General features: G+C 40.4%; 1 protein-coding gene across 2 annotated transcripts in view; it reads right to left on the reverse strand.

The window, feature by feature from the left end:
- Window positions 1-14,372, reverse strand: part of HABP4 (hyaluronan binding protein 4) — a 42,797-nt gene that overhangs the window by 2,110 nt on the left and 26,315 nt on the right. For both annotated transcript variants that reach the window (XM_059143438.1, XM_059143439.1), the window contains exons 6-7: window positions 3,709-3,880; window positions 748-933 (exon numbers count right to left, since the gene is read on the reverse strand). In XM_059143438.1, the coding sequence (XP_058999421.1) occupies window positions 748-933; window positions 3,709-3,880 (358 nt within the window). The remainder of the gene's footprint in view (window positions 1-747; window positions 934-3,708; window positions 3,881-14,372) is intronic.

The following is a 14,372-nucleotide window of genomic DNA, read 5'->3' on the forward strand; positions in this document are numbered from 1 at the left end:
CACTCAAAAGTGTGCGAGGCACAGGGGAAACCAATAGTGAGCAAAGCACACATGGTTTCTGTCATCTACTGTAGAGACAGCAGACACTGATCAATAATCACACCCCTGAGGATAGAGTTAAAAATGAAGATAATGCTTCAAAGAAAAATAAAATTGTTTGCTCAAGGACTCTGACCTGGTCTGGAAGGACATGTGCCCAGAGAAGACTCCTGTGAGGGGGCAAGGTCAGAGGGTCTATGACTCTAGGTGAGCAAGCAAAGGGATAAGAGAAGGACTATCAGGTACAAAGGCCCTGTGGGGTCAGGAACATGCTTGTCTGAAGAACTAGAGGTAAAGGTGTTGGCTGCGAAGCAGGGAAGAATGGTCTGAGGTGAGATGACGAACCTGGGGAGGTCACAAGGAGGCCCTGAAGCCTTACAGAAGGTCCTGTCTGCCCTGAAAGCACCATACAATCAGATCATATTAAGTAACCATCAGGTGATCTGACTGGTTCCCAAGCCTTTGTCTTTCTCTGTTCATGGCAGTGGTTCTCCCTGGTGACCGTGGAGGCTGGGGCTACTGAATGGTCTGTACCAACAATGTCCATACTGTTACCATCATTGTTCCAAATGCCTCGATGTCAGACCCACACCAGACAGAGGGATGGACAGCAGACCCTGATGGCCCTCCCAGCTGCACAGCCCAGGGCGTCCTCATCCTCTCACTAGCTGTAAAAGACCATTCAGGACCGAGAACACAAACACTCACCACCACCTCTGCTCTGGGTCCATAGTTCTCTGCCCTTCTGATCCTTCCCCGGCCTCCCCGTGTGCCACCTCTGGCTCCACGCCCAGGACGAGGGAGGTTACCGAAATTAATCTCCAGCTGGGATGTGATGTCATTGGCTGCTTTCCGGAAAACGTGGGCATCATCTTCATAGTCATCCTTTACCATCTGAAACAGTCACAGCATCTCAGCATCACATGCACACACGTCTCCATGGACACTCACTCAGCTTAGTGTCCCAGAGCCATGCTTCCAGGGAGCTGAAATGGCATCACGGTGGGACAGTGCCTGCTGCCCCCACCATGTGTTGTCAGCACTGGACTCCAGGGCAAGGCAGAGGTAGGGACTCTGGTGCTCTGGTTCCAGCAAGGGGGGGATCTGCCCGTTCCCCAGCCACGTGTTCTCATATGCACAGTCTTCATCCAAACATCTTTGAAGTCACTATTAATTCAAGTGGGACCAAGTTTCTATCGGTTTGGCAGGTTAAGATGTAAGATCTGACGTGCCTAACAGCAATCGATACGAATGGTCTGTACCTAAATGTATTTTGGCTAAGATTTTTAAAAGTCTTAATTTCTGTCTTATTTGTTCACAAATTCTACTTTAATAAGGAAATATCACCTTCCTAGAATAGAACTTGATGGAAAAACTCCTTTCAATGTGGGTGCTGACTGTACAAATACCATATGTTAAGAACTGCATGATTTACAATAAACAGTTCTGACTCAAAATATAGGGAACTAGTAAAACAAGAGAGTACGGTTATTGGAGGATCACCACTGATGCGGCAGAAGGAACTCAAGCTGCTTTTTTTTTAAATAAAGATTTTTATTTATTTATTTGAAAGAGAGAGATTACAAGTAGGCAGAGAGAGAGAGGAGGAAGCAGGCTCCCCGCTGAGCAGAGAGCCCGATGCGGGACTCGATCCCAGGACCCTGAGATCACGACCTGAGCCGAAGGCAGCGGCTTAACCCACTGAGCCACCCAGGCGCCCTCAAGCTGCTTTTTAAGAACGATTATCAGTCAAAATACTTTGAGAAATGACATTTTAAGAGGTCAAATAAATTCTGCGTCTTGTTAAAGGAAACTCCATTAAATGTATCTTGTTCCAAATTTGATTTGGCATCAATTCCTAGTACGAGATAAAACAAACCTCTCCCTTTTGAGTAAAATATAAATCTACAGGAAATATGCCGAAAGTCCTAGATGAGAAATCTCCAAAGTGCTATAATGCTAAACATGCCTAAAACTCGTCCAGGAAATGGAATCAAGCTTCCCTGAACTTATCAAGCAAGCCCTTCTGGCCACATGTTCATTACAGGTTTCATGTTTAACACTCAGACTGCCTTCAAAGCTGCGCCTTAGGTAAATGGACTGTTGAAGCTAAAACGGTGAAAGAAAGAACAATTCAGGAGCACTGGCACTCTGGTAAAAAAGGCAAACACAAAAAAACAGCAAGAGGCAAATTAACCGCCCAGCATGTGCTGTAGAAAACTGCGGGCTCTGGGGGAGGCTCTGGGGGTACCTCGTTGGGATGCTGAGCAAAGGCCCTACTCAGTTCACAGGCTGTTGCTGGTCTGGACTTGGCAAACAGGAGAGACCACTGCAGTGCTCCATTTCTTAGGGTCCCCAGCACAAAGTAAATGTGTGACCCCACGACTGGGCTTTTGTCACTTTCAGAGCACTTCCTGGCTCAGTGCCCTAAGATTACCAAGGACCAAAGACGTGCTTTCCTGAGGCCAGGCTGCATGAGTCAGCTAACCCAGGTACTTCAGATGCTCCAGACCCCTCTTTGGAGGCACAGCGGGTGAATCTGGTGTGGATACAGGACAAACAGCTTCAGTTTTCGCCTGACCTGTCAACTACCCATTTCACATCCCATCCTGACAGCACATTTGTTTGAGGCAAAGCTTTATTTACGATGCCAAGAACAAAAAAGAACAAAAGTGAATTGGAAAAGAGCCAACCCAGCTAGCTGGACTTGCAGCAATGAATGCTGCAGGGGACCCTTACGTTCAGGAACATAAATGGAATGTGACTAAATGACACAGTGACCATCCAAACAATCTATGCAGAAGATCTTTCCAAAGCTTAGGCTCCAAAAAAGGGCTAATACGAACTGAGAAATGAGGCCCTCAAAAGAGGGAAAAACACCGTGAGCTGTGAGCGATCCTGACCGCGCTGCCTGGTCTCGGGGGCTTCTCCCTGGAGTCTCAGCAGTCAGGCCCACAGGGTGGAGCTGCTGCAATGCACAGAGCACAGAACTGCAGCTGGTTTCAGAGGATCAATCACTCCCAATTAAATGCTCTTATGCAAAGTTTGAGCTGAAACTACTCTATCATGAAATACAGGAGTTATCCCTTGACATGGCATTGTTCATGAAACACTGTACCTCTCTTTTGAGACAAAAATGAAATGCCATTAACACACAGTATTTGCACAGTCAAAGCACAGTTCTGGGTTGAGCAGAAAATGCACTGTCACGGCAACTGCTTTGTATGAAGTGTCAAAAGGTCAGGTTTCTACTCTTTTTACAAACAATACAGATAAGAGATACAGATAAAATTAGGCATATATTGTATCTGATTACTCCTAGGTAGAAATTAAAATGCCAACTGCTGGGACAGCTGAGTGGCTCACTGGGTTGGGCCGCTGCCTTTGGCTCAGGTTGTGATCCTAGGGTCCTGGGATTGAGTCCCGCATGGGGCTCCTTGCTCAGCGGGGAGCCTGCTTCTCTCCTGCCTCTGCCTGCCACTCTGCCTGCTTGTGCGCACATGCGCGTTCTCTCTCACTCTCTCTCTGACAAATAAATAAAACCTTAAAAAAAAAAAAAGAATGCCAAATACTAATGTCCCATTTTCACCCTAGGAGTGGAAAGGGTCATTTGGTTTCTAGAAAGGTAATCTAGACGATTACCTCTAGAGGAGAAAATGTCATGCTTACATCATCTCTATACTTGGACTTGTGTATCACCACTGCTTTGGAAGGGACAGTAGACTCAGGTTTCCGGATGTTAAACTCAGGCTTTGGTCTTGTCTGTTCTTGAAGGTTTTTCCACTCATCAAGGGTCATCTCTTGAACTTGAGTTTCCTCTTCTAACTCCAACTCAGGAACTCTATTAAGAAGCAGAAGTTTTTGACGGCTCTAAAACGTCTTTTCTCAAAGACAAAGTTGTTACTATTAGTTTAGCATACCTTCATGATCCCGCATCTCAAATTTACATAAGGTAAGACAATCTCTGAACCATATAGCTTCCTTATTTTAATCATTTTATGCTATCACTGCCAACTGAAGGTAATTCTTGTTTTCTTTCTTTCTTAATAATCTCGATGCCGAATGTGGGGCTCCCACTCACACATCTGAGATCGGGGGCCACATGTCCCACCAACTTTGCCAGCCAGGCACCCCTCACTTCCTGTTTCAAAACTGTCTTTGAAAAATGGGAACATCACCATCCCATTAACATTACACTTCACCTCCCTGCAGTCCCTTCCCAGATGGCATTACACACAAAATGAGGTAACTGCAAAAGAAAAGGGAGGAGCTGTTATGTTAAAACAAATAGAGGCAACCATGAAAAGAGTTTTAAAACAGTGGGTTTCAAATACATAGTATAGTTTTGTAAATACCCTCTTCAGATTCATGAAATTTTAAAAGAAAACAGAAGACAGATTGATAGATCGATGGACTAGAATTCAGAGCCCAGAAGTAAATCCTCACATTTACGATAAACTGATTTTTTTCAAGCAGGTGCCAAAGATAATTCAAAGGAGAAACAGTAGTCTTTTCAACAAATGATGCTGAGAAAACAGGATATCCACACGCAAAAGGAAGTCGGACCCCTACTTCACACATTTACATAAATATAAGAGTTAGACATACAAACCCCTTAGAAGATAATACAGGCATAAATATCCATGGCCTCAGTTAGATTAGGCAGTGGTGACACCAGAAGTATATGCAACAAAAGAGAAAGTGGATTAACTGGACATCACCAAAACTTCTGAAAACTTTTGTGCTGCAAAGGACACCATTAAGAAAGTGAAAAGGAAACCCCTGGAACAGTAGAAAATATTTGTGAATTATATATCTGATAACGGACTTATGTCTGGAATACAAAAAGGACTCTTACAACTCAATGAAGAGAAATAACCCAACTGAAAAATAGGCAAGGCTCTGAACAGACATTTTTCCAAAGAATATTTAAAAATAGACAATAAGATGCTCAATATCATTAGCTATCAGGGAAATGTAAATCAAAACAACAATGACAGGGGTACCTGGGTGGCTCAGTGGGTTAAAGCCTCTGCTTTCGGCTCAGGTCATGATCCCAGGGACCTGGGATCAAACCCCACATCAGGCTCTCTGCTCAGCAGGGAGCCTGCTTCCTCCTCTCTCTCTCTGCCTCTCTGCCTACTTGTGATCTCTGTCAAATAAATAAATAAATCTTTAAAAAAAAAAAAACCACAATGACTTATACCCACTCCACATTCAGTGGGATCATCAGGATAAAAAAAGGCATTTAACAAGTGCTGGTGAAGATGTGGAGAGCTTGGAATCTTGGAACCTGGTAATACGAAATGGTGTGGCCACTTTGGAAAACAGCCTGGCAGGGGCACCTGGATGGCTCAGTCTTATTTAAGAGCCTGCCTTCAACTCAGATCATGATCTCAGGGTCCCGGGATCAAGCCCCCCCACATCGCACTCTCTGCTCAGCGGGAAGCCTGCTCCTCCCTCTCCCACTCCCTCTGCTTGTGTTTCCTCTCTCACTGTCAAATAAATAAATAAAATCTTGAAGGAAGGAAGGAAGGAAGGAAACAAACAGTCTGGCAAATCCTTAATAATGTAATCTAGAGTTACCATCTGACCTAGTAATATCACTGCTAGGTGTATACCCAAGAGAAATGACAACATATGCCCATGTGAAAATACAAATGGTGCCACATATGGCAATTCAATAATGCCATTTACAGCAGCATTATTCACAATCACCAAAGTGGAAACAGCTTGGATGTCCATCAACTGACTAATAGACAAAATGTGGTATATCTAATACTATGGAAAATTATTTGGCTGTAAGAAGAAATGAAGTATTGATACATGTTACAACACAAATAAACCTTGAAGACCTCATGCTAAATAAACCAGGCACAGGAAGTTTATGTACAATTCCATTTATATGGGATATCCAGAAAAGGCAAATTCATAGAGACAAAAAGCAGACTAGTAGCCCCCAGGGACTGGAGGCAGGGAGCCCAGGGAAGGACTGCTTAATGGGTACAGAGTGATGAAAATGTTCTGGAAATAGATAATGGTAATGGCTGATTAATGGTAATGGTAATGGCTGATTAAAATTTAAAACTTTATGTTACGTGCATTTAGCACCAAAAAGAAAACCTATGTAAAAGAAAGAAATGAAGCCTTGATACATCCCATGGCATGGATGAACCTGAGAACATAAGGCTAAGTGAAATAAGTCAGACCCAAAAGGACAAATACAATATGCCACTTATATGAGGTGCCTAGAATAGGCAAATTCATAGAGATATAGAAGAATAGAGGTTGCCAGAGGTTAAGGGGAGGGAGGAATGGGGATTTATTATTTCATGGATACAATGTTTATATTTGTGAGGATGAAAGTGTTCTGGAGATGGATGGTGGTAACAACTGCACATGGTGTGAATGGAATTAATGCCATTAAACTGTACACTTACAAATGGCTAAAATGGTGGTTTTCTATGTTATATATGTTTTACCACCATTTAAAAAAATTAATAACATAATATACCCCAAACCACTGACTTGTATAGTTTAAACGGTTGAATTTTATAGAATGGATATCGTATCTCAATAAACTTTAAAAGAAAAAAAAATTAGGTGATGAGTGGGAAGGCAATCAAATCTATATATAATACCTTCATAGAAGGGCTAATGTAACTTACAGTACTAGGTTATAGGTTAATGACATGAAAACTATTAGAGAAATCTAATCATAGAGCATCCAAAACATGCATATTTATAAAGTAACTTTAAAATATCAAGCAAATGGTAGAAAAAAGATCAAAGCAGTGGTTGCCTCTGAAGGAGCATGAGGGAACTTTCTAGCACAGTGGTAATATTCTGTATCTTGATGGACAAGTTTGGGTTCCACAAGTATATGCATTTGTTAAAATGATCAAAAAAAATATATATATATATGCATAAGAATCTATAATAGCAAAACAGTAGAAACAACCCAAACTCATCTAGAGAGAAATTTGGTAGAAAAATTATGGATAGTAAACAAGAAGACTATCTCTATATATTGCTGGAGAGCATCTCCTGGGTATGTTCATGTAAGAGCAAAGTGGAACGCATATTACCATTCACCTAAGAAATAGTGAGATGTACAAATGTATCAAGTATCCCCCACTTTTTAGAAGTTCACATTAAGCTTTTACAAAAGCCCACCTCAACACCAGTCTCTGCAAACTGAAAGAAATCCAAAGAGGACTTTTGCTTTTATGAGAAAAGGCAAAAAAAAGTAGTATTCAGCTTTTATTATGCGGTTAGGCAAAGTGTATAAAGTGTATCCTGAGCAGCGAGAGAAGCCTCAGAAAACTCATTGCGTGGGAACTCCACTCAGTCTATCTCAGCATCAAGTGGACAGCTTTGAACTGTGTCTGGGAGCATCTGTGCTTTATCTGCATCTGTGCATCTGTTAGCAAGATGTGTCCTAAAGTATTGGAAAAGCCCAAGCAGTTAATTTTGGAGCCTAGGAATGCTCAAAAAACTTTTATTTTTTTTATTTTATTTTTTTTTAAAGATTTTATTTATTTATCAGAGAGAAAGAGGGGGAGAGAGCGAGCACAGGCAGACAGAATGGCAGGCAGAGGCAGAGGGAGAAGCAGGCTCCCCCGCCGAGCAAGGAGCCCGATGTGGGACTCGATCCCAGGACGCTGGGGTCATGACCTGAGCCGAAGGCAGCTGCTTAACCAACTGAGCCACCCAGGCGTCCCCTCAAAAAACTTTTAATATAAATTAATGGTACTCACTTCTTTTTTTTATGCCATTTTGAACTATAAAGTGTTTCAAAGGAATGCCCTACTTTCAGATAGCAGGGGAGACCTGTATACACATAGGTTTTATTTTAAAAAATCATAATATAGGCCAGAGAAAGGTAACAGATAGAAGCTAGCTGGAAAGTGTAGTGTTTTATCAGACTGAACTTTGGAAACACCAATGTTTTATATAATTATAAAATTAGACTTAAGTTAAAATTCAGTCTCTAAAATTTGAAAACAAAATTAATCAAGGTAGCCTAATGTTTATCAAGTTGGTGATATAACCACCTGGAGAAACTAAAGTGATTATTCACTTCCCTTTGATTACTTTGATTACTCATTTCCCTCTATATAACTTTTTAGTAATCATATTATTGGACACAATGTTGGTAATGTTGTTTGTTACTTATGTGAGTAGCAAGTGAGTGATGTTACTGACAACTGGGATTTTCAGCATGGAAGTAACAAAGAAACAAATGTAAGAAAACTTCACTAAACATCTGTAGTCTTAAATTTCAAATGGAAATAATGAATAAACTCATATTTTTTTATCTAAAAAGTGTGTGTGTGTGTGTGTGTGTGTGTGTGTATTTCTTAGCTCTATATACTTAAATGTCCTAGAAACAATTAAGAACCTAGTAGCTGAGCACCCCTAGTGCTCAGACTGTGTTTTCTAACTCCCATATTCTATTAAGGGGAAATGGATTTCTTTGGAAAAATGACTCTTGTGTGAGATATTCTGTATTGGGTAGGAAGTATAGATGATGAGATCAGAATGCATCTTACCCAAACCAAGAAAGCCATTAAAGATGACTGAGTGTGTGCGTAAAAGATTAAGAATCAACTTGGAGAAGTTTCCTCTAGCTAAAAAATGGATGAGTTTAAGAACCCATAAGAATAAAAAAAATCAGTGGATTGAAACACAGTAAATATGTTTAAATCTCTAAGTTCAAAATACTTTTTTTTTTTTAAAGATTTTATTTAGTCATTTGACAGACAGAGATCACAAGCAGGCAGAGAGGCAGGCAGAGAGAGAGAAGGAAGCAGGCTCCCTGCCGAGCAGAGAGCCCGATGCGGGGCTCGATCCCAGGACCCTGGGACCATGACCCGAGCCGAAGGCAGAGGCTTTAACCCACTGAGCCACCCAGGCACCCCTCAAAATGATACTTGAGAAAAAGTCACCTGCACCTCAGAAATATGATAGGGAACTGAACCAACTCACTATTCTAAAAATAGATCAGTAAAAGGTACTTAATGATGTAGTGATAGAGTAAGCTTTGGCATTAAAGAGCTGTGTATTTTACCTTAGCTTGACCGTCTAACAGCTTGACATTGGGCAGGTTGCTTATTCTCTCCAAACCACAGTTTGTCTTTCATAAGGACAAGTGAAGTCCAGTTTGCCAGATTCATGGTACATTTCTTAAACAGACTTCTACCTCACTGTAATCAACTAGTTCCAGGTATAATTTTTTCTTTACCATTCATGCCGGCTAATAAGTGAAGAAAGAATGAGATTATTAGACTATTGCCAATGTGCAGCCTTAATGAAGTAATGCATAAAGGCAATGATGACCAGCATCCTTCTAAAACCTATGAAATAAGCCTACAAAAAGCTGAACCTGAATTTGATCAAACCTCTGATTTTCACTATTAATTTTTAGGAAATACAGAAAATCCAGGGGACAGAGAATATGTTCAACTCCTCTACAAGCAATGCTTGTTGCAACTGGCTTGTACTAGTTTGAACTGGCTCATAGTCAATTGTTAAATTTTCACAAATTTTGTGAGCTGGCTATTAACCACTGTTAAAAATTAAATTATGGGCGCCTAATGTATGTGAATCGTGGAAATGTTACATAATAATGTACTATTGCACATCTCTTCCCGACTCTGCATTCAGATGACACACTGGTAGTTTTAAATAAGCCATAATGGAAATATTTACACCACAGAAACCAGCAAGTGCAACAGATCCAGGCTTTTTCATCCTAGAGAGCCAGATGTTGAATATTTACCAGCATACCATTGCCCATAGGGAGGCACTCAGTAAAATTCTGACTCTGGACATATGATCCAATTTCTTCAACAAATAAATTGCAAGGGAAAGAAAAAACATACAGATTAAGACTTGAGAATAATCAAGATATTATAATATTAGTATAAAATAAACAGATCAATGGAACAAAACAGAGTAGTTAAAGAGGCCTAGACATAAATGGGCAACTGATTTTTTTCCCCTAAAGATTTTTCTTTATTTGGAGAGAGAAAGAGAGAGTGAACATGAGTAGGGAGAGGAGGCAGAGGGAAAAGCAGGCTCCCCACTGCGCAGAGAGCCCAATGCAGCCCGATCCCAGGACCCTGCAATCATGACCTGAGAAGAAGGCAAAAACTTAAGTAACTGAGCTAGCTAGGCGTCCCATGGACAACTGATTTTTTAATAATGGTGTTTCATGTTCTATAATAACTAGATATACATATGCTTTTAAAAAAAGAAGAAAAAGGAACTTTTGATCTCTACCTCACACTCTATACAAAAATCAACTCAAAATGGATCACAGACTTAAATATAAAAAACCCAAATTATTAAACTTACAGGAGAAAACCTTTGTGCTATTAAACTGGGCAAAGATTTCTTAGATTTGAGACCAAAAGCAGGATCAACAAAAGATAAAAATGATAAAAAGTATACTTCATCAAAATTAAAAACTGCTGCTCTTCAAAAGATACTGTCGAGAGAATGAAAAGACAGGCCACAGACTGGAAGAAAATATTTGCAAATCATTTATCTGATAGAGTACCTAAATCCAGAATATATGAAGAATTGTCAAAACACAGTAATAAGAAAACAGTTATAAAATGGGCAATTTCAACACTCTTTATTAAAGAAGATATACAGATGGCAAGTAACCCGTAAAAAGTTGCTTTAACATCATTAGTCAATAGGGAAAAACAAAACCCCAACAAGATATAAACCTATTATAATGGCTAAAAATCATACAAACTGGAACCACCTTAGAAAAGAGTTTGTCAGTTTCTCTAAAAGTTATATATAATCGCCTGCCATGCAGTCCAACTATTCCACTCCTCGGCATTTACAAAGGAGAGATGAAAATGTATATCCCAGAAAGACTTATACACAAATTGTTTGTTCATAGCAGCTTCACTTGTAGGAGTGAGAACTGGAAACAACCCAAATGACCAGCAGGTAGACAGGTAAAGAAACCACAGTCTGTCTGTGCAGGGAATACTGCTGGACACTGTACCTGCAGCAACACGACTGCAAACAAACTCACTCAGTGACAAAAAGGAGATCACTGGCCACATGGGGAAAAGGAGCATTAGGGAGGGATGACAAAGGATAAAAGCAACCTTTCTGGGTTAATGGACAGGTTCATCATTTTGGTTGTGGTGATGGTTTTACAAGTACAGATGGATGTCGAGGCTCATGAGACTGTACACATACTAAACACAGGTCACTCACTGGCTGTGAACTGTCTCTCAATAGTACGGTTTTAAACATTTTATTTATTTTGAGAGAGAGACAGTGAGAGAGAGCATGAATGAGGAGAAGGTCAGAGGGAAAAGCAGACTCCCATGGAGCTGGGAGCCCAATGTGGGACTCAATCCCGGGACTCCAGGATCATGACCTGAGCCGAAGGCAGTCGCCTAACCAACTGAGCCACCCAGGTGCCTGGTTTTAAAGGCTTTTACGGTTTTAAAAAGAGATAAGAAATAAACCCCATTGAGATGTATATTTCAATATTAATTCAAACAAATTGTTCTAAAAAGAGATTTTGAGACAATCAGGGAAACTGACAAACTGCCCAGATATTTAAGGAATGGTTAAAAACTTTAGATGGGATGTAACACTATTCCAGTTAAAAAGAGTAGACTTTTAGGGGCACCAGTGTGGCGCAGTCAGTTAAGTGTCTGACTCTTGGTTTTGGCTCAGGATTGTGAGACTTAGCCCCATGTTGTCGGGCTCTGTGCTCAGTGGGGAGTCTGCTTAAGACTCTCTCCCTCTCCCTCTGCCCCTTCCCCCCATAATCATTCTCTCTCAAATAAATAAATCTTAAAACAACAAAAAAAGAGTAGACTTTTAGATATAACACTCTGAAACATCTAAGAATGATATATGATATCCTGGGGGGAAGAGGAAATGGAGAGAGATATATATGAAACAAGAATGACTATGATTTGATAAAAGTCTAAGACAAATAACTTAGTTGGAAGGTTATTGTACTATTTTTTATACACATCTTTCTATAACATAATCTCTAATACAGATCTAAAAGTAAAGAAATGTTAAGAATTTGTAAAGATCCTTTAGGCTACTTGTGACAAAATTAGGAAATCAATAAAACTCATTTTAAAAAATTTATTTATTTGACAGATCACAAGTAGGCAAAAAGGCAGGCAGAGAGAGAGGGGGAAGCAGGCTCCCCGCTGAGCAGAGAGACCAATGTGGGGGTCGATCTCAGGACCCTGGGATCATGACCTGAGCCGAAGGCAGAGGCTTTAACCCACCGAGCCACCCAGGCACCCCAATCAAACGCATTTCTATAATACTATTCTGATTATAGACTATAATCTAGTTCCAATTTCTAAAACTGACACAATGAATTTGAGGATTCTACCATAACTCAGATGCCCTAATACAAATTAATAAATTCCAAAAAGTTCAGTAAGAACAGCCCTTGTGTTAAGCCACAAAAGGAGGGGCGCCAGGGTGGCTCAGTGGGTTAAAGCCTCTGCCTTCGGCTCAGGTCATGATCCCAGGGTCCTCCTGGGATCGAGCCCTGCATCGGGCTCTCTGCTCAGCAGGGAGCCTGCTTCCTTCTCTCTCTCTGCTTGCCTCTTTGCCTACTTGTGATCTCTGTCTGTCAAATAAATAAACAAGATCTGTAAAAAAAAAAAAAAAAAAAAAAAAAGACCACAAAAGGAATCTTTTTCTGTTTGTCTTAAAGAACATCATATCTAAGCATGAAGGGCTAGAACAAAAAAAGGGTAAGGCATATGAGAAATGTAATCTTTAAATGATACACAGACCCCAAAGTGGAGCAAACAGTGGAGCTCAGAAGAGAGCATTTGCGGCAAGTGCTCCCCCTCCTTGAAAGTGATCGTCCTGCACACCATTCATGAGTGTATGTACAGATGTTCCCAAAGCGTCCTCCTTTACCATCTGTCACTGCAACAAGCCATGTTGGGAGATGTAGAAAATCACCAAGGACAGACTCCTTAACCTTATTCTCTACTGACGACAAATTATTACAAAAAACCCATTATATGAAAGTTATGTGAGGCAGATCCCATTTGCTCTCTGGATTGGCACCAAATGCAGTTTTTACTGGCAGTTTTAGCAGACTGGATTTTCAACAGGAAGAGATGTATAATTAATCCCTTGGTTCCAGGAGGGACAAAAGTGGCTATATTTCTAACATTTATAAAAGCATTGTAATTGCTATCATTCTAAATTTAACACCCCTCCCTCTCTGCTACCTTTTGATGAATTCAAAGACCTTCACAGTTCTTGGTACATTATCAAAAATTCTGGGAGATGATTTTCCATCAAAGCTGCTTACAGATATAAGGTAGTCTAACCTGAGATTTATATGGTGAATAATGCTACATGAAAATTTGATATACATTTGTTGCTATATGGGTCAAATTATAGAATAGAGCTAACATTTACTGTGTACTTACTAGGTGCCAGATGCTATTCAATGTGCTTTACATTAATTTGGTCATGATAATTAATCCCTTGAGTTAGATCCAATTAATAACTCCATTTTACAGGTAAGGAAACTGAGGCAGAGGTCACAGAGTTTCATATCCTTCATTCTGTCTCCTAAGCCCAGACTCAGACTCAGTGCTCTTTAGGGAATAAGAGGGCAGAGAAAACATACATAACAACAAACATCCAAATGGCCATTCAGGCAAAACATTTTCACCTCAATATATGAAAGGGTGCAGGGAACAGAAAAAAAGTGGGTTCTAGAAATAAAACTTGATTAACTGAGTACTTAATCAAGACAAGTGGATTTAATCTAATATATAAGCAGTACCTCTTCCTTACAAGCTAGTACTGAAAGGGAAGTGAATTTGATGCTAACTTGTGAGCGCCTCAGAAATTTGCCATAACCATTTCAAAGAGCTGTTTTCTGGCTTTAAGAAAATTCAATACATAACACCCTTCACTATCTAAGCACAAAATACTTGGAAAAAAATTACAATGAAAAATATTCCATTGTAGGTATTTTGTAATGATGCTACCTCAACATTCTGTTTTCATAAGGGCTTTTTCACTTTTTTTTTTTTTTTAAGATTTTATTTATTTATTTGACAGAGAGAAATCACAAGTACACTGAGAGGCAGGCAGAGAGAGAGAGAAGGAAGCAGGCTCCCCGCTGAGCAGAGAGCCTGATGCAGGACTCGATCCCAGGACCCTAAGATCATGACCTGAGCCGAAGGCAGCGGCTTAACCCACTGAGCCACCCAGGCGCCCCAGGGCTTTTTCACTTTTAAGGAAGGGAGCACTGTTCCATATTACTGAAGAGGGAAGTC

This window comes from Mustela lutreola, chromosome 12, assembly GCF_030435805.1.
Source record: "Mustela lutreola isolate mMusLut2 chromosome 12, mMusLut2.pri, whole genome shotgun sequence".
Lineage (NCBI taxonomy): Eukaryota > Metazoa > Chordata > Mammalia > Carnivora > Mustelidae > Mustela > Mustela lutreola.